At 45.4% G+C, this 20,396-nt stretch overlaps 2 protein-coding genes across 2 annotated transcripts; both read left to right on the forward strand.

Moving 5' to 3' along the window:
• Nucleotides 1-495: 495 nt before the first annotated feature.
• Nucleotides 496-11,778, forward strand: LOC114602410 (arylacetamide deacetylase-like 3). Its single transcript, XM_028740590.2, has 4 exons — nucleotides 496-1,197; nucleotides 5,621-5,837; nucleotides 8,061-8,124; nucleotides 10,116-11,778. The coding sequence occupies exons 1-4, from the start codon at nucleotides 1,021-1,023 to the stop codon at nucleotides 10,888-10,890; spliced, it is 1,233 nt and encodes a 410-aa protein (XP_028596423.2). The 5' UTR covers nucleotides 496-1,020; the 3' UTR covers nucleotides 10,891-11,778.
• Nucleotides 11,779-13,471: 1,693 nt separating this feature from the next.
• On the forward strand, nucleotides 13,472-19,805 carry CFAP107 (cilia and flagella associated protein 107). The gene is made up of 4 exons (XM_028741982.2): nucleotides 13,472-13,872; nucleotides 15,833-15,946; nucleotides 16,051-16,228; nucleotides 19,224-19,805. Exons 1-4 carry the CDS (start codon nucleotides 13,762-13,764, stop codon nucleotides 19,418-19,420), a joined length of 600 nt encoding a protein of 199 aa, XP_028597815.1. The 5' UTR covers nucleotides 13,472-13,761; the 3' UTR covers nucleotides 19,421-19,805.
• Nucleotides 19,806-20,396: the final 591 nt, after the last annotated feature.

The raw sequence follows: 20,396 nt of genomic DNA on the forward strand, positions 1-20,396 counted from the left end.
GAGAGAGTGAGTGAGTTTAGTTTCAGAAAATGATTGTGTAGCATCTACATGGTTCTTGGTTCAAAACCCACCCACAACTCCAAATTTGTTGCATGTGTTTTTGTACATTTCAAGCATTCCAAAAAGTTGATGAGATGAACTTTGGAGAAGCTGTACCAGTTATTCTACTACAACAAGGCATCCTTTATGACAGGAGTGGGCAACCTGGACTCCAACTCCCATCGGCCCCAGCAAGCGGGGCAAAGCTAGGCTTTATTTAGCAGGGGTCAAAGACCCAATTTGGCACCCCACCCCATGCGCATTTACGCGCGCGCGCACACACAAACACAGGTTGGGAGCGTCAATGGCGCCCCTCTGGAGCCTTCATCCGGGACAAAAAATCTGGGTAACCCTTCCCCCCCCCTCGCCCCGTCCCACCCCGCAGGTACGGCTCCGCCAGCAAGTATGGCCAACCGTCAGGGATGGTGGGAGTTGTGGTCCAATTGCACTTGGTCCAACTCCGCTGGACCTGTGTGGAGACTCCTAGATTTAATCATTCTCTCCACCCAATGAGGTGCAAAAGAGACGAAATACTTGGCCCGGCCAGCTTCTGAGCCTAAGTTAGTTTCACTTCGCCGTGCCTTCTGCAGCGCTTCCTGTTCGGGTGTCTCAATAGTCTGTTAACCTGTTCAGCAACCTTGAGGACGCGAAAACCTTTCGCTGGTTCTTTCTTTGCATGCGCAACAACACTTGCCTCTGCTCGGCTTGCATGGGAAAGGGGAGGGGGCGTTTGAATTTCTGGGGGTGGCAATCGAATCCTGCGAGGTTTCGGTCGGTCTCTCTGCTGCTCTGAAGGGAACCCGGGCTCGCCTTTCGTTCCCTCCCGCGCGTGGGAGGGGATTAGGGACGCTCCTTCCAGCTGCCTGCAACCTGAGTATCGCAGCCACGGGAGAAAGCAGGAAATAAGCTACAGCCCAAGCCAAGTTCGGTGAGGAGGAAAATCCAAGGGCGAAAGCAGGCGCTCTTCCGAGCCGCAGCGACATGGGCTTCCTGCACGCGTTTCTGGTGCTCCTGGTGGCTGCCCTCTTGGCAGCGTTCCTCCTGCTGGTTCTGGGAAGCATTTATTTCGATTACGCCAACTCGGAGATCCCTCCTGGAGTCGAGCACCCGGCCAGGTTGCGAATCATTCACGCCACGCTGATTGGGGCGTCTGTCCTGGTGAGTGGATCGCAGCGCCCCATCCAAAGGCGAGGTTGTAACTTGCGGGAAACCCACGAACTTAACCGCCTCTCCATTCGCCACGCGCCATTGCGCTCTCCTCCTGATTTTAACCTGTTTCTATCCGACATCGCGAATGGTAAAGTAGGCGCCCCCCTGTCGGAGAGGGAGAGATCTAACGAGAGACGAATTATCAGGCAGGAGGAGGGAAAAGGAAAGGAACGAGCTTGGCAGTGTTTAAAAACGCAAACCAGAAAAGTTTGGCTCTGGTGCTGAACGACTGGGCAGGATTAATCCTCCAGGTTCAGAGTAGCTGCTTGGCGCTAGCATTTCGCTGAACTTTCTGCAGTGACTTGCGTGAGACTCTGGTCACATCCACGCTGCACGTGACTTTCCCCCAAAGTATCCTGAGAAGTAGGGACTGGGTGGCACTGTGGGTTAAACCACAGAGCCTAGGACCTGCCGATCAGAAGGTCGGCGGTTCGAATCCCCGCGACGGGGTGAGCTCCCGTTGCTTGGTCCCAGCTCCTGCCCACCTAGCAGTACGAAAGCACGTCAAAGTGCAAGTAGATAAATAGGTACCACTCCAGCGGGAAGGTAAACGGCATTTCTGTGCGCTGCTGTGGTTCGTCAGAAGCAGCTTAGTCATGCTGGCCACGTGACCCGGAAGCTCGGCCAATAAAGCGAGATGAGCGTTGCAACTCCAGAGTCGGTCATGACTGGACCTAATGGTCAGGGGTCCCTTTACCTTTATCCTGAGAAGTGCAGTTTGCTGGGACTTGTAGCTCTGTATCAAACTACAGTTTCCAGGATTCCTTGGGGAAACCTGTGTGCTTTAAACAGTCTGGATGTGACAGCTCTCTCTCTCTCTCTGTGTGTGTGTGTGTGTGTGTCTGTCTGTGTGTGTGTGTGTGTGTGTGTGAGAGAGAGAGAGAGAGAGAGAGAGAGAGAGATTAAAAAAAAATTATTAATGGTGCTTGACAGAACCTCTGGAACATTTTCATCCAAAGGCCAATTACTGACTGCTGTGGGAGCAGTAATGTTTGTAGCAGGCTCACAGGCAGACTTCAAATGAATAAATGTAGGGACTGGGTGAAAAGAAACTTTGTGAGAAAGAAAGTCAACACAGATTTTTTTTATAAAAAAATATTACGCAATTACACAAGACCTTTATATCATGCCCGTCTTTCAGTTTGGAGCCCAGGGAACCTAAACATTAACAGATGAAACAGCTGCGCTGAAGTAAAACGGAAGTTAAACTTTCAAAGTCAGCATGGCCAGAACTGCTGCAATAATATCAATAAAATTGCACTCCAAGGAAATGGTCTATCTCATGGGAGTTCAAAACTCTGGCCTGATAAAATGGTTTAAAGCCACCTCTTAAAACATATCTGAGGAGAGCACAGACTGAAGGGAGCTCTACTGGCAAGGTGCCACCACAGAGAATGGTATGCAGTGAGGTGAAGGAGGCATGTTCAATTTTTCCCTGCTCACTCTCTTTCCTGCTGAAGCACACCCACCCACACCTGGGCTGCTGTTTGCCCTTGAAAGTGTTGTTTACTACATACTGCCCTTTCAGGAGCAGATAACAGTTAATAGGCGGGCGGATTTCCTCCAGGCAATTAGTGTAGGCCCGGTGCCAGATTTGGAGAGGGATTCTGCAGCGCTGTGGTAGCTGCTACCCAGTGTTAAGGGGAAAATCAGAAAGGTGGCACCAGAGCTATTGAGAGGGGGTGTTTAAGAAGGATATTGACAAACTGGAATGTGTGCAGAGGAGGGCAAACAATATGATCGAGGGTCTGGAAACCAAGCCCTCGATGAGGAACAGTTGAGGGAGTTGGGGATGTTTAGCCTGGCAAAGAGGAGACTGAGAGGTGATAGGAGAGCTGTCCTCAAAATATCTGAAGAGCTGTGAATTGGAAGATGGAGCAAGCTGGCCTCCTAGTGGCGCAGCAATAAAACTGCTAGCACATTTGCAAAGTTAAGCAGGGTCTGGTATGGTTTCAAATTGGATGGGGGACCGAGGGTTGAGATGCCGGTATTGCGGAGGTGTCTGTGTGCCTGTGTGTTGGACTAGATGACCACCAAGATCCCAGCAGGTTGGTAGGACCCAAACCGGTGGATTCAAATTATAATGAAAGAGTTTCCTACGAACCATTCTGATGATAAGAGCTGTTTGACAGTGGAACTGACTCCCTCGGAGAATGGTGGACTCTCTCTTTCATTGGAGGCTGGATGGCTACCTAGAGGGGGTTTTGTTGAATTTATTTGCATTGCAGGGTGGGACTGGATGACCCTGGGGGGGGGGAGGTCCCTTCCAGCTCCACAGTTCTACAGTTGTACAGTTCTATGGAGCCAATGAATTCAACTTTTGCTGAGTTAAACAAGGACAACACTGAGATTAGGGTGGTGGTAGAGGAAGTTGATAAACAGGCATGACAGGCAGGCAGGCAGGCAGGGACTCGCTGAGGCTGGTGGAGCAGGGCCTCATTCCCGCCAGTGGATCAGCCTCCATTGCCACAGCTGCTTTTTCTTCAAAGCAATCAGCTGAAGCATACCTTCCAAAAAGCTAGTTTGTTCATCTAGCCCAGTGGTTCCCCAAAGGGGCAGTGGGATTATCGGGGGGGGGGGGGGCTAAGAAGCAAGCGGGATGTAGTGTAGGTGCCAATGAGTATCAGATTTTCAAAAGCTCGATTGAGTTCATCAGTGTTGTTGAATTAAATAGTTTTAATTTGATATTGGATAAATGTGCAATTAGCTGTTACTGTTTTGAATTTTGTTGCGTTGTCACCTTCCTTAGGAGGTTGCACAAACTGCTGTTTATGAATAAAGCTTGTTATAGAGTAGGGTACCGGTTGGGAACCAGTGGTCAAGTTCATTAGGTCTATATACCATATACATCATAACTAAAACTCCCAATATCAGCCCTAGCACAAATGGCTTCTAAATCCAGCCTGTGGACAGTCCAGGAATCAGTGTGTTTTTATATAAGTAGAATGTGTCCTTTTATTTATAATGCATCTCTGGGTTATTTGTGGAGCATAGGAACTCATTCATTTCCCCCCAAAAAATATAGTCCGGCCCCCCACAAGATCTGAGGGACAGTGGACCAGCCCTCTGCTGAAAAAGTTTGCTGGCCCCTGGTTTACTGCTTAGCCTGTTCTTCTCCCAAATATATCCCAAGGCAGCAGAGATTTCCTTCTCCTATTGGGCTAGGTTTTTCTTCTTCTTAATATTCTTTATTGAAAAATAGGGGGGGGGGATTATATATATATAGAGAGAGAGAGAATAACAATTGTTAATACACACCCATGTAAATAAATAAATAAGACAAAAGAAAAGAAAAAAGCATTTACAAGGTTGTTATTGTACTTATCCTAAACGTAACCTAATGTCAGGATAAATTATTTAAATATCTTGAACTGGCAAAAATGACAGAGACAATTAGGAGACAGCCAAACCAAAAATTAAAAAAAGACCGGGAAACTTATAAAGAATATTTTTTAAAAAACAACAACAGTGTCCTCAAGTCAGAAGCTGGACGTGCTTTGATTAAGTTTTTGCACATTACAAGAAATATTGTAAGTATAACATTCAAATAATAAAAGAAATGGGAAAATGATCAAAGAAGCAGTTTAACAAAAAGATAAGACAGACTCGCTTTGAGGAAGACGGAAGTCCATTGGGAAGGATAATTGGGAATTAAGAATATGGTGGTGTAAGGGGGTTTTTGTGGGGGTTGTAAGAACTTAGGGATTTATGGATGTAGGTATGTTTTTTCCTTTTGTTATTTTATTTTGTTAATTTTTGTGTGTGCTTGTTATTTAAGAAAACTAATAAAAAGCTATTAAAAAAGGAGTCTTCTCTTATATCATCACCCTTCGCGTCCACCACGCAGGGCCAAATTTAGGTTTGATGAGGCCCTAAGCTACTGAAGGTAATGGGGCCTTTTATATGTCCAGCTGTCCTTTGCCAACAACGAATTGTCACTGTTTTTTGTGTTGAATATTTTAGGGAGCAGGCTAGCAGGCAGGGCCCATTACTTACATCATAGGAGCCTACACAACTCAAAACATTGTTGCTGTGTGTAGGTTTTATTTTATTTGTTTTTTATCTTATATTTTGGAAATGTACATCCAGGGGTTTTTTCCCCCCTTTATACTTTTGGGGGGCCCCCAAAAGTGTGGGGCCCTCAGCTATAGCTTCTTTAGCTTATATCTAAATACGGCATGCCCACCACGTAACCCATAATGTTATAATTCTGAAATGATTTCCCCTGTCCTCATGCCCCAGCATGTTTCATCCAAGCTGGGTAGCACTATGATCCTTAGATTTTGAACATCTGAATAGTTGTTTGGATGAACTTGCCACGAGTTAATTCCTATATGACTTTTGTTTCTTCTTCCTGTCCCACTCTCAATAGGGAAGGATCTTGGAAAACCTACATATCTGCACACAAATCCAGTTTGTGCGGATTGTGAGAAACAGCCGGAAACTGGGGAAAGAAAACGCGCTCTTCATTAAAGACGCAAAGTTTAAGCATGTGCCTGTCCGGATTTACCAACCAAAGACTCCCTCTGCTGGTGGAAGGAGGGGGATCGTGTTCTTTCATGGAGGTGGCTGGGTGTTCGGAAGCATCCGTGAGTTATGTCCAAACTTAATCTGCGTCAACATCTGAATGAAGTGGGGTAACGCATACACAGAGAGCATTTGCAGAGGGATCTCCTCTGAATTAAGACCTAGTTCATAATAAGGTTTCTCCTCAAAATCATCAGCCATCTAACCACACCAAAGCATCCACAAAAATATCTCAAGCCAAAGGGGGCTTTCTGGAGTCAGGATGTGCCTTAACAATCCTACATGCTGCAGCCATCATTTATTGACAAGTTTCAAAGTACCGTATTTTTCGCTCTATAAGATGCACCAGACCACAAGACGCACCTAGTTTTTGAAGGAGGAAAACAAGAAAAAAAATATTCTGAATCTCAGAAGCCAGAACAGCAAGAGGGATCACTATGCAGTGAAAGCAGCAATCCCTCTTGCTGTTCTGGCTTCTGGGATAGCTGCGCAGCCTGCATTCGCTCCATAAGACGCACACACATTTCCCCTTACTTTTTAGGAGGGGAAAAGTGAGTCTTATAGAGCAAAAAATACAGTAGTTGTTGATTCCTGTACATCGTTGTTGCTGCTGCTGTTTTGTTTTTTGTGTTTGTGTGTTTGTGGTTTGTGTTTTGTGTTTTGTTTTGTTTTGTTTTGTTTTGTTTTGTTTTGTTACCCCGCCATCCCTCCAACAAGCTCAAGTTGACCTGCACAGTTCTCCCTGCAATTATATCTTCCCAACAACCTTGTGAGATAGGTTAGACCAGTGTTTCTCAAACTTGGGACTCTAGCTATTGTTGGATGCTGGGAGTTGTAGTCCAACAACAGCTGCAGACCCAAGTTTGAGAAACACTGCTTTAGAGCATGGGGTGGGAAACCTTTAACTCTCTTGATGTTGCTGAACTCTAAATCCCGTCAGTCCCAGCTTGCATTATCAAAGGTGATGAGGGATGATTGAGTCCAGCAACATCTGGAGGACCAAAGATTCCCCATCCTAGCTTTAGAGAAACAACATCAGCCTTCTGTTCCTCATGGGCTCTAGAGGAAAATTCCATCCGTTGAAATCTTTTTGAAGAGACTTAAAAATCAGAAGGGGGTGGTCAAGGCTTTCCAGTATAAGGCTGGAGCTTTGCATCTTGGACCACTTTTCAGTGGGGTTATATTTATTTATTTGTTCCGCTTGTAATTAACCTGCTAATTTAGCCCACCTTAACTCTCTGTTCTTCCTTCAGTCACTGGAAAGTAATGGACAAAAATCTTTTGGGAGGCGGGGCAGTGATCTGCATTTTGGAACTAGAAGAAACTGTAGGTTTGGGATTTATATATTTTTATGGTTTACAATAATGCAATTCTACAATTTTACTGTTCTCTCATCCACTCCCTGTTGGCCAAAGGAGACGGAGTCTGACTGGGACAGGCCCTGATGGAATCTGTGCCTCCTCCCCTCCCTCTCTTCCTTATCATGGGGGAAAAACATATTTATTTTCCCTATTTTGCCATAGAATCATAGAATCATAGAGTTGGAATAGACCACAAGGGCCATCGAGTCCAACCCCCTGCCAAGCAGGAAACACCATCAGAGGACTCCTGACATATGTTTGTCAAGCCTCTGCTTAAAGACCTCCAAAGAAGGAGACTCCACCACACTCCTTGGCAGCAAATTCCATTGTCGAACAGCTCTTACTGTCAGGAAGTTCTTCCTAATGTTTAGGCGGAATCTTCTTTCTTGTAGTTTGGATCCATTGCTCCGTGTCCGCTTCTCTGGAGCAGCAGAAAACAACCTTTCTCCCTCCTCTATATGACATCCTTTTATATATTTGAACATGGCTATCATATCACCCCTTAACCTCCTCTTCTCCAGGCTAAACATGCCCAGCTCCCTTAGCCGTTCCTCATAAGGCATCGTTTCCAGGCCTTTGACCATTTTGGTTGCCCTCCTCTGGACACGTTCCAGTTTGTCAGTGTCCTCCTTGAACTGTGGTGCCCAGAACTGGACACAGTACTCCAGGTGAGGTCTCACCAGAGCAGAATACAGTGGCACTATTACTTCCCTTGATCTAGATGCTATACTCCTATTGATATTGTCAAGTGAATATAGTGCAATAACATCCCCAGGGAGTTTGTTCTCTGTTAATTTTGTTGGCATATATTTTTGGTGGTGATGAGGTTCTTCTCATTAACTGTTGCACCTGGGAGGTACATAATCAAATCATCACATCTTACTAATGAATAAATGGATAACTCTGGGAATATTTTTGTTTCAGAAACCCATGAAAATATCTGCCGCTATTTGGCCCGAGAGAGTGAATCCGTGGTTGTGTCTGTGGAGTAAGTCAATGTTTTCTGCCCCACCCCCAGCCCCCTGTGGTTGTGATGGACTCAACCACAGCATGGCAAAATGTTAAGAGCAGCTCACTTGCCAGCTGGAGAAGGAAGCCTAATTGTGTGGTTGCCCCGTGAGCCGCAACTTACCCTGGCTCTCTGACCACTGAGCAAGTCGGGTAACCCACTGTACATACATGAGAGGCTACTTTATACCATGCCAGACTTTTGTCTATCTAGCTCAGCATTGCTCACCTCAGGGAAAGAGCACCCTTTGCAGCCCAAGGGGAACATTCCCTTTGTGGACCACCTTCCAGGTCTGCCTGACCATGGAGCAGTGGCGTAGCGTGGGTTGCCAGCACCCAGTGCCATGTGGAACAATGGAGTGGGAAGGAGGGAAACAGACGGAGCATGCATGAGCATTCAACTGCCTAATAGCATCTGTGTCAATGCCCCTGTGGCCCTCTCCCATGCTATGCCACTGCCATGGAGGGTAAGCCCATGTGCCTAAATGGCATATAGGGGGAAATGGGGCCCTGCACCACCAACCTTGGTCTTGATTCCTCCAAGCCCTGCTGCCTTATTATTTACAATCCAGTGCCATCTTATCAGGAGGTCCATTCCACACAATGTAGGAAGCAGGTTATTGGTATTGTGGCATCTACCTCCTCTTGTTAAATATTACAGGTGCTGTGAAGATATTCCTCCTGCAACAAGCCTTTTGAGAGCCTGCATCTGTATTGCAGCTGCTCTTACGATGTTTTAATTGCTTTTTTCATTTGTGTGCTGGCCGCCCTTAGCTTCTTTGGGAGGTAGGGTAGAATATATTTTTATAGATGATCGATAGATGATAGATAGATAGATAGATAGATAAATAGATAGATAGATAGATAGAGGTAAAGGGACCCCTGACCATTAGGTCCAGTCGTGACCGACTCTGGAGTTGCGGCGCTCATCTCGCTTTATTGGCTGAGGGAGCCGGCGTACAGCTTCTGGTGAACCAGAGCAGCGCATGGAAACGCCGTTTACCTTCCCGCCTGAGCGTTACCTATTTATCTACTTGCACTGGCGTGCTTTCGAACTGCTAGGTGGGCAGGAGCTGGGACCGAACAACGGGAGCTCACCCCGTCGCGGGGATTCAAGGATTCAAACCGCCAACCTTCTGATCTGCAAGCCCTAGGCTCTGTGGTTTAACCCACAGGGCCACACGTGTCCCTTTTTAGATAGATAGATAGATAGATAGATAGATGATAGATAGATAGATAGATAGATAGATGATAGATAGATTAGATAGATGATAGATAGATAGATAGAGATATAGATAGATATAGATAGATAGATAGATAGATAGATAGATAGATAGATAGATAGATGATAGATGATAGATAGATAGATAGAGATAGATAGATAGATAGATAGATAGATAGATAGATAGATAGATGATAGAGATAGATAGATGATAGATAGATTAGATAGATGATAGATAGATAGATAGATGATAGATAGATAGATAGATAGATAGATGATAGATTAGATAGATAGATAGATAGATAGATAGATAGATAGATAGATGATAGATATAGATAGATGATAGATATCGATAGATAGATGATAGATGATAGATAGATAGATGATAGATAGATAGATAGATGATGATAGATAGATAGATAGATAGATAGATAGATAGATAGATGATAGATAGATAGATAGATAGATAGATATAGATAGATGATAGATAGATGATAGATAGATATAGATAGTAGGTATGGTTTGTCTGCTTCCTCCTTAATCTCAGCATTGCTCCTGAAGAACTCAGCAGAGAGGAGATAAAGGGAAAGAGTAGAATTAGTTGCCTGTCATTGGCTCTGGCTCCACCTGCTGGTGGGCTTCCTGCCTTTCACCCTATGGGGACTGGCCGTTATTTGATCATTCAAAAGCAGCAGCATCATACACAATCTCAGATGGAAATGATTTACCGTGGATTGATTTTGCCTTAGGTACCGCCTGGCTCCTGAGCACAAGTATCCAGCCCCGCTCAACGACTGTCTTGCTGCCACCACCCACTTTCTGGAGACGGCAGAAGACTATGGTGTGGACAACACCCGTGTCATCATTGCTGGCGACAGCGCAGGTGGCTGCATGGCTGCCTGTATCTCCCAGAGTTTAGTGAATAGACCAGGCCTTGCAAAAGTGCGGGCACAGATCCTCATTTACCCGGGCCTCCAGGCTGTAGACTTCAACTTGCCCTCATACCAGCAAAACCACGCCATGCCCATTTTATTCAGGGAACGGGCTGCTTTTTACATATTGCAACACGTGAATGGGGAAGCTTCGCTCCTCGAAGATATTTTGGAAGGCTCTCATGTTCCGGTGGACCTGAGATTGAAGTACAAGAAATGGCTGAGTGCAGAAAACATCCCGAGCGAATTTAAAACCAGAGGTTACAAGCCCGTGGCGACAGTTCCCTGTGATGATGAAGTCTACAACAAAGTGAAGGTCCTAAGTTCTTCAGAGTGTTCGCCCCTTCTTGCCGACGATGCCATTGTCCGCCTGCTTCCTGAGACCTGCATTGTGACCTGTGAATACGACGTCCTGAGGGATGATGGATTACTCTACAAGAAAAGATTGGAGGACAATGGCATAGCAGTGACTTGGTACCACATTGAAAGTGGGTTCCACGGGATTCTAACCTTCTTCGACAGAGACTGGTTGAATTTCCCTTCTGGTAAAAGAGGGCTGGACAAGATAGTCAATTTTATAAAGAGCTTATAAAACTAAAAAGCGTCTTTCTAAATCGGGGGTCTCCGACCATTTTGGACCGGCGGGAACATCCTGAACTTTGAGAGAGTGCTGGGGCACCAGTCATAAAATAGCTACCATGGAGGGGCTATGATATGACACTAAATGGCTGCTAGGGGGTATGGCATAATGAAAAATGGCTGCTGTGGGGAGCATGGCATAACACACAGAGAGAGAAGCACACCCAACCTTATGCTTACAATGGGAATTGAGCTATGTTCTGCTGGAAATCGCACACACACACACACACACACACACACACACACACTGATGCCATCATGGTCTAATAACCACAGGGAGTTTTTCTCAGTACTGAGAACAGTATACAGTGGTACCTCGGGTTACATACGCTTCAGGTTACAGACTATTCAGGTACAGACTCCGTTAACCCAGAAATATTACCTCAGGTTAAGAACTTTGCTTCAGGATGAGAACAGAAATCGTGCTCCGGCGGTGTGGCAGCAGCAGGAGGCCCCATTAGCTAAAGTGGTGCTTCAGGTTAAGAACAGTTTCAGGTTAAGAACGGACCTCCGGAATGAATTAAGTACTTAACCCGAGGTACCACTGTATACATATTGAGAATGATATACGCTGGCTAAGCTACAAGATCTTGGAGGAGGAGTCTGGTAGGGCAAGAGTTAACATCCCCCTGCCCTTAAAGAGAGCTCATATGTACATGGTAAGCAGTTTAATAAATTGTTCTGTGTACACTTATGTCAATGTGGCAACCCTAATAGTGCCTATGGTCCAAGGTTGTTGAACCCTTTAAAAAAAAATCTTCATATGGATGATATTCAGGAAAAGAAGCAACCTCAATAAATGTTTGAATGTTGCCAATTTAAGGACAAGGTAATTGGGAAACAGCTTTGTGTCTTTTGGCTTTTTGTGCCAACCTTTTTTTCTGTAGGGGATCAGTCATGTGACCATTCTTGGCAAACCATTCCTACAAACCCTTCCTACAAAAAGATGCTTTTTTAGAGGAGCAAGACTGGAGTCTGTACCCAGTATCCCTGGGGAGCAACTGGAGCCCCAAATCCCTGGGAGGGTTCCCTACCCCACCCCCACAATTTAACAAAATTAGAGTGGTGGTCAGAATGTTGGACTAGTATCAGGGACATCAGGGTTCAAATCCCCATTCCACCATCCACTCAGTCATGAAGATATTATATGATGTTAGACCAAGGAGAAAGGGGATAGAGACCTTGTGTCGATGGGAGTAGGCCAAGCAGGGAGCCCAGTGTGATGTGCCTTCCTCTCTCATGCTCAGGAGAAGCCAGCCATTGAACCGCTCTGTGCTCAGCCTCCTCTGCCTGCTCGTCATCAAGGGGGCTCAGCCCTCTACCAGAAAATATTGGGGGCGAGGCAAAGACCCCACTAGGCATTGTCAGGAGCTCGTCCTACACTTGAGTAGGACCTGGTAGAGACACAGGCCCGACTGGCATGTTCTCTCCCTCCTGGTCGTTTGGGAGCTTCAAAAGCTTTCTTCAGCCCGAACATCACAGCGACCGATGCCAACAGACACCGGCACACTTAGGGATCCGCAGAGTCTTCACAGTTTGCGTAACAGACCTCAGCAACTCAGCATTTTGGCTAATCTACTTTATTTACATATAAACATACAAGGAGCACTGCAACATGGCTCCCTCTCTAGCATCAGACAGCAAAGAGAGAGAAAAACAAAGGACAATAGTCCCACTTCATGGAACACTGTAACACAAACATCCTATCTCTGTCACTTCCCACTCTCTGGAGTCAAAACATACACTGTCACGTGAAAGACAACAATCCCATGACTGCAATCACAGAGCAGGAATTCTAACAGATGTTGGTGTGCCTGCATTCTGACTACCTGGTCCAAAACAATAGCCAGGTGGACACATCAGATTGTATCCGATGTTAGCTCCACTCACAGCAGACCCACAGGAGTTAGCAGATTTGACATACCATAGATCTTTTAATTTCAATGGGTAAACTCTGAGCAGGACTTAGTTGGATACAACCCATTTTGTACCAACCGAAGCTTCTGAGACATTTTCAAAGATAGCCCCACACTAAATGCATTGCAGTAGTCTACCTTGGCAAGTAACAAATGCATGAGTAAAGGAGGCCAAATCAGAGTTGCAGTTGGACTATTAGCCTAAGTTGGGTAGGGGGTGGGGAGAGTGAGCTCCTAACCACCACTGCAGCTGCCTGGGCTTCCCTAGAGGGCAATATAGGTTTGCTTTGGTGCATTGTGCTATTTGTGGTAGTGCTGTCTGCCACTAGGTAGAGCATGCTAATGGAAAATGAGGGAATCTGGCTCCCTAAATAAAGCTCAACAACACTGTCAGTTCTTTAATACTGTGAGTAGATCGCAGTCTCTTGGGAGTTGGACGTGCCTGCTGTACACATTTAGCTAAGTGTAAGTTCCAGGTTAACCCAATGGGAGTAGTTTCTGAGTAGGCATGCATAAGATGGTGCCCTTTTCTGTCCAAACCCACACATCTTCACAGTGGTCAGATTGTAATCCAGTTGTGGGTAATCTTCATGTTGCTGGATTCCAGTTCCACCAGCCCCAGCCTATCATGCCTCTGGATTTGGATTCCTCATATTTGGAGGGTAAGCAGCAAGCATTATCCCCTTATTCTGCGTCCATTCACAAACACGTGTTTTGTTGCCTTCAGTGGAATAGTAGAATTGGTTTCACCACGGTAGAATCCCTTGTTGCCTGGAGTGTTACCATGGGGATGGTCAACAATAGGCAACCCGAGACCAAGGAACATCAGAGGTTAAATGTCCTGCTCTGCACATACAGAGATGGAAGTCTTTTGAGTTCACTCTTTGCCAAAGCGTGTGAACGGGACCATGTTTACTCAGTGTAGAGATGCACAGGAATGGTACACTCCCGGCTGGAAGGTAGAACCCAAATATTCTACTAAAGTACTTATTGGAAACTGGCTGGAAGAAAGAAAAAAGGTAGGTTTGGGAAGGAAAGAAAGAAAGGGAACTAAATCCCAGGTGGTTGCAGTAGAGAGGGGAGGGAGAAGATTGTAATGAAGCATCACCCCACCCCCAACAGCTATAACATGGGATAAAATGGATGGGACACATTAATTTCCTGGTCCATTTCTAGGCACAGATCAAAGGGCTTGCATTCCTATAAAGTATACCTGAAGTATACCTGAAGGAGTGTCTCCACCCCCATTGTTCTGCCCGGACATTGAGTTCCAGCACCGAGGGCCTTCTGGCGGTTCCCTCACTGTGAGAAGCCTAGTTACAGGGAGCCAGGCAGAGGGCCTTCTTGGTAGTGGCGCCCACCCTGTGGAATGCCCTCCCATCAGATGTCAAAGGAATAAACTACTACCAGACTTTTAGAAGACATCTGAAGGCAGCCCTGTTTAGGGAAGCCTTTAATGTTTAATAGACTATTGTATTTTAATATTCTGTTGGAAGCCGCCTAGAGTGGCTGGGGAAACCCAGCCAGATGGGCAGTGTATAAATAATATATTATTATTATTATTATTATTATTATTATTATTAAGCTCTGTGTGGTTTAGGAACCAACTACTGCAGCTCGACATAGGCAGAAAGTCCCAGGTTCAACCACTGGTCTCTCCAGGTAGGGCTTAGGAGATAACTTTCTCTGAAACCCTGGAAAGCCGCAGCTGGTCAGTGTAGACAATACTGCGGTAGATGGACCCATGGTCTGACTCAGGATGAGCTGGTAGAACAGATGCTTGGCATGACGGAGGAGTCCCTAGCATCTCCAGGCAAAACTCTCCCCCATCTGAAACCACAGAGAGCTGCTTCCAGTCAGTGTGGTGGTGATAATAATAATAAATTTATTTTTTGTACTCTGCCTATCTGACTGGATTGCCCCAGCCCACTCTGGGTGGCTTCCAAGAGAATATACAAAAACACAGCGGAGCAACACAGATTAAAAGCATCCCAATAAAGGGCTGCCTTCAGATGTCTACAGAAGGTCATATGATTATGTACACAATTCTGAGCTACATGGACCAATGGAGTGAATTAGTCCAAAACAACTTCCTGCATGACTGTATAAATTTCTCGGGGACCATTATGTTAGAGGTGAGGTGGGTGTGACTACTGGCAGGGTCTTCTCAGTGGAGACCCCTGGATCTGACAGTTCTCTTCCCAGAGTGGCAACCAGGGCTTGTTGGCACCACATGAAAACCCTTTTGAAAACGCCAGTCATTTGGGATCTCTGGTAATTTTGAAAGCCAGGCTTTATCTGATTGTGTTATTTTGTTTTTGTGAGAATTTGTGTCTATCTTTACTAGGACTACCTTGGACTTTCTGTTGGAAGTTGGGCTTTCCAGCTTATATCGTGGGGTGGTAATATGATAGAGGTGTATAAACATTTGCACGGTGTTTATGCATCGGATTATGCACAATACCGGAGCTTGGAGAGATCCAGTGAATGTGAATGTCAGAGATCCAGGACAATAGGAAGCACTTCTTCAGAGCTAAACTATGGAATTCACTCGCAGAAGATGGGTGGCTTTAAGAAAGGATTAGACCAGGGTTTCCCAACCTTGGGTCTCCAGCTGTTTTTGGACTACAACCCCCATGTTCCTTGCTAGCAGGACCAGAGATCAGGGATGATGGGAGTTGTAGTCCAAAACAGCTGGAGACCTGAGATTAGGGAGCACAGGATTAGACAGACTCCAGAAGTTGATGAACTACAACTTCCACTACGCTGGCTGGGGTTTATGGGAGCTGGCGTCTTATTACATCTAGAGAGTCACATGCTAGCCACTACTGGAGTCCAAGAAGATATGAAGGCCCATTTGTTCCTTACCCCTGCTGTGGAATCTGAGAGGCTCAGAATTTTGCTCCAGGACTCCAAGGTGCATGAATAAACTATGCTTGCTTCCCAAAGAGTGACTGCCACTTGTCTGCATTTTCATAGTTCATACGTGACCATGAGGGAACCGGAGAAAGCACCTACGACCGAGATTACGTTCGTTACCCAGCTCAGATTCCAGACCGAATCGTGATGAAAAGAATTATGAAGCAGCTGGATGTAAGTAATAGAGAGGGTGGGAAGACAGATCCAGGTCTGGGGCTGCATGTCTCCAAAGGCAGAATGGATTCTTGTGCTAAAGCTTGGCATGTGTTATACTTTAGGGCCTGCCAAAGAAGTACATATTGACCCACCATGAAGAACCGAGACACCATCACTTAGTATCGCAATATGACGATCAATATAATAGGCATGGCTACAACCCTTTGCTGCCTCCGCTTCGCAAATGGAATAGACACAAAATGGCTTGGATCCCAGAGAAGACAGACTACCCACTTGTTGGTATGTGGTAGCATCTCAAAAAAAGGAAAAAGAGACAAGGCAACCTTGAAGGTTGACAACAGGGGAAGTTGCTCTCATCATGCATACCAATCCATCATTTATTATATGGTCCTGTTAACCTATTAACATCCCATTGACCCATTAACGGCCTCGGCCCAGTATACCTGAAGGAGCATCTCCACCCCCATTGTTCTGCCCGGACGCTGAGGTCCAGCGCCGAGGGCCTTCTGGTGGTTCCATCATTGCGAGAAGCAAAGCTACAGGGAACCAGGCAGAGGGCCTTTTCGGTAGTGGCGCCCGCCCTGTGGAACGCCCTCCCATCAGATGTCAAAACGATAAACAACTACCTGACATTCAGAAGACATCTTAAGGCAGCCCTGTTCAGGGAAGTTTTTAATGTATGATATTTTAGTGTTTTTTGGTTTCTATGGAAGCCGCCCAGAGTGGCTGGGGAAACCCAGCCAGATGGGCGGGGTACAAATAATAAATTATTATTATTATTATATTAACATCCCAAGTATCTATTCCACAGGGATCCTGTGTGAATACTGTAGGAACCTCCAGATGTTGATGGCCTCCAACTCTGATCATGGTCAATAGTCAGAGATGAAGGGAGCTGTAGTTAGCAACATCTGAACTATGTTCACACAGCTTCCCCATCCCTGAATTAAAAGAATATTGTAACTAGCAAACCTGTGGCCCTCCAGATGTCATTGGACAGCAGTCCCAGCCAGCATGATCAATGGGCAGGGATGTTGGCATCTGTAGTCTAGTAACGTTCACAGAGTTACAGGTTCTCCATCTCTTCTACATGCTGTTTGGATTGCCCATCCCTTCCTCTCATTAAGGCCTTTGGTTTATTGACAGGTTTATTCCATCATACGATATACGATATCTTTATTGTCATTGTCCCTTGCGGAACAATGAAATTGAAAACTACATAAAAACTACATAAAACTACATAAAAACTACATAAAACTACCACAAAACTACATAAAACTACCACAAAACTACATAAAACTACATAAAAACTCCATAAAACTACATAAAAACTACATAAAACTACTAGCATCATCATACAGTGGTGCCCCGCAAGACGAATGCCTCGCAAGACGAAAAACCCGCAAGACGAAAGGGTTTTCCGTTGCGGAGGTGCTTCGCAAGACGAATTTCCCTATGAGCTTGCTTCGCAAGACGAAAACGTCTTGCGAGTCTCGCCATTTTTTTTCTGCTTCCCCCCCCTTTTTCAAAGCCGCTAAGCCGTTAATAGCCTTTTAACAGCTTAGCCGCTAAGCCCGCTAAGCTGCTAATAGCGCTAAATCGCTAATAGTGCTAATCCACTTAGCCGCTAATGGGGTTGCTTCGCAAGACGAAAAAACCGCTAGACGAAGAGAATCGCGGAACGGATTCTTTTCGTCTTGCGAGGCACCACTGTAATGCCAAGAAAGTCATCCAAACACACAGATTTTAATTTTTATTTTTGCCCTATGAATCACAGTGGGTCACGGGTGGTGCTGTGGGTTAAACCACAGAGCCTAGGACTTGCCTAGGTCGGCGGTTCGAATCCCCGTGATGGGGTGAGCTCCCGTTCCTCGGTCCCTGCTCCTGCCCACCTAGCAGTTCGAAAGCACCTCAAAGTGCAAGTAGATAAATAGGGACCGCTCCGGCGGGAAGGTAAACGGCGTTTCTGTGAGCTGCTTTGGTTCGCCAGAAGCGGCTTAGTCACGCTGGCCACATGAGCCGGAAGCTGTACGCCGGCTCCCTCGGCCAATAAAGCGAAATGAGGGACGCAACCCCAGAGTCAGTCACGACTTGACCTAATGGTCAGGGGTCCCTTTACCTATGCATCACAGTGCTTGTAATATTCTCCTCACTTGTGTTTCTGCCCGGATAATTCATTGGTTAGATATTTTGTTTGGAAAGATTAATATACTGCTTAAGCAAAGCAAACCAAAGCATGAAGCAGTTTACATTAATGGGGTAGGAGAGCTGAAAATAATGTCAATATATTTCACATCTGGCAAACAATGTGTCCTTTTAGTTTCAGAGAGTACCTGGGTAGGCAAGGCTAAAAAGCCCAGGACACAATTTTTTCCAGCCCTCTAGCATCTATGGTGGTTCATTTACCAGAAGTAATGCATTTAGCATTATCTCTGGAAGTGTATACTCGATTCTGACCAAATGAAGCCTCCTAGAGCATAATATGCATCGGGGGCTTAATATCAACAGTCTGGGAGTTCCAAAGAGTTGGTGCTGCCAGACTGAAGCACTGATTCATTACAAGTGCAGAACGGACATTATGTGACACTTGTAAATGTGCTAGTTGCACAGATGGAAGTGGTTGAGTGGGCAGATATAGGGTAAGGAGATCATTCAAGTAAACCTGTCCCAAGCTGTTGAGGGCTTGAATTTCAAAGTTTGAATGGCTAGGTCTTGTTTCTGAATTGGTAAATCAGTAAATCACATCAGGGAAAAAAAATGTTGCACAAATCACATCAAAGTTGTTTCCAGCATTTCACCTAACCTAAGACCCGGGTGCTAAGCCCAGAAATAAATAAACTGCATACTTTCTGTAAGACCATCATCCCAGGAAGCTCAGTAACAAAACAGAGAAGGATAAGCCAATGAAAACAGGTGGGTCTCTAAGGCCACCTGGTACGAATTCTAAAGCTGTGGGGCTACTGCAAAGACAGCCCTGTCCCGAATGCCTGTCATGAGTGGCAGGCAAATGAGAAGAGCCTCTGTCATTGATCTTAACATGCAGGCAAGCTGCTCTGGGTGCAGGAGAACTTTCAAATAAATACCTCCATCCGTAGAGCAAGGGTGGAGAAATTCAGATCTAAGGTCCTCTCTACTTGGTCCTCTCTACCTGGCCTTCATGACTCTCTCCAGGTCACACCTCCTCTTTAGTCACAGAGGATCCAGAGGAATGGGTGACTGTGTGTAGAAACTAGTACAGTTTCTCTGCCCACTTTTGCCTTTGTCCTCATTTCAGAACCACCAACCAACTATGGGCTTTTCGAGCACATTGTGAAAAAATGGGGCCAGAATGTGCCTGGAGGGATGAACAGCGTCTACATGGTCTCCTACGTCAAGCCACCTAGTACAGCCTATAGCGCTCGCCGGCGGCCTGTCGCATTTCACACCCTTGAGGCCAGTGTTCCTCAGTGGCTGCCACGAAGTTCTGTTTAGTCTCTCTGAAAGGGTGCAGACCATCCATGTTTCAGCGCAGAGGTGAATTAAATATTGTATCTTTACCCAACCAGCTGCAACAATGAGTGCTTTGTGTCAAGTTGTAAGGGTTTGGATAGAATCATGGGACTGCGGAGTTGGAAGAGATCCCAGGGGTCAACTAGTCCAATTTCCTGCAATGCAGGAATCTCAGCTAAGGCATTTGTGATAGGTGGTTGTCCAAACTCTGCTTAAAAACCTCCAAGGAATACCAAGTCATCTACAAAGGCATTCACTTTATATTCCTTCCAACCGACTGAAATTCCTTTTATTTTTTCATTTTTCCTTATAGTCCTTAGAAAGACTTCCAGTACCAAAATGAATAATAATGGTGATGGTGGACACCCTTGTCTTGTACCTTTCGTAATTTCAATATTTTCTATTATTATTTACTATCAATTTTGCTTTTTGATCAGAATATGTTGCTTTTATTCCTTTTATAAATGATTGTCCAATGCCCATTAATTCCAAATTTTTTAATCATAAATTTCCAAGATATATTATCAAAGGCCTTTTCTTCATCCACAAAAACTAATATCGCTTGCTTTTCATTCCTGGCCATCAAATAGTCAATTATATTCACGATATTCCTTATATTATCTTTCATCTGTTGGCCAGGAAGAAAGCCTGCTTGGTCCTTGTACTGTCAGAACATTCTTCCTGATATTTAGTCAGAATCTCCTTTCTTGTCACTTGATTCCATTGGTTCAGGTCCTAGCCTCCAAAGCAGAAGAAAACAATGTTGGTGGCAGTCATTTAGATCATTGAAGATGGATATTGTATCTACTCTCAGTCTCCTCTTTTCCAGGCTAAACATGCCTGTTATTTGCAACAGGCCCCAGATCTTCTGCTGCTTTCCCTGCTCCCCCCCTCATTTGCATTTGCAGATTGTATGCAAATTTGGGTCATGAGCCTGGGCCACTGAGCCCTTGAAGTA

This window comes from Podarcis muralis, chromosome 7 (genome assembly GCF_964188315.1).
Source record: "Podarcis muralis chromosome 7, rPodMur119.hap1.1, whole genome shotgun sequence".
In the NCBI taxonomy this organism is placed as follows: Eukaryota; Metazoa; Chordata; class Lepidosauria; order Squamata; family Lacertidae; genus Podarcis; species Podarcis muralis.

Bases quoted from the DNA above. Each gene is read 5' to 3' on its own strand.
- LOC114602410 (XM_028740590.2), top strand. From the start codon at position 1,021: ATGGGCTTCCTGCACGCGTTTCTGGTGCTCCTGGTGGCTGCCCTCTTG. The intron at 1,198-5,620 runs GTGAGTGGATCG...CACTCTCAATAG, and splicing joins TGATTGGGGCGTCTGTCCTG to GGAAGGATCTTGGAAAACCT. The intron at 8,125-10,115 runs GTAAGTCAATGT...ATTTTGCCTTAG, and splicing joins TCCGTGGTTGTGTCTGTGGA to GTACCGCCTGGCTCCTGAGC.
- CFAP107 (XM_028741982.2), top strand. From the start codon at position 13,762: ATGTTTACTCAGTGTAGAGATGCACAGGAATGGTACACTCCCGGCTGG. The intron at 13,873-15,832 runs GTAGGTTTGGGA...GCATTTTCATAG, and splicing joins GGCTGGAAGAAAGAAAAAAG to TTCATACGTGACCATGAGGG. The intron at 15,947-16,050 runs GTAAGTAATAGA...GTTATACTTTAG, and splicing joins GAATTATGAAGCAGCTGGAT to GGCCTGCCAAAGAAGTACAT.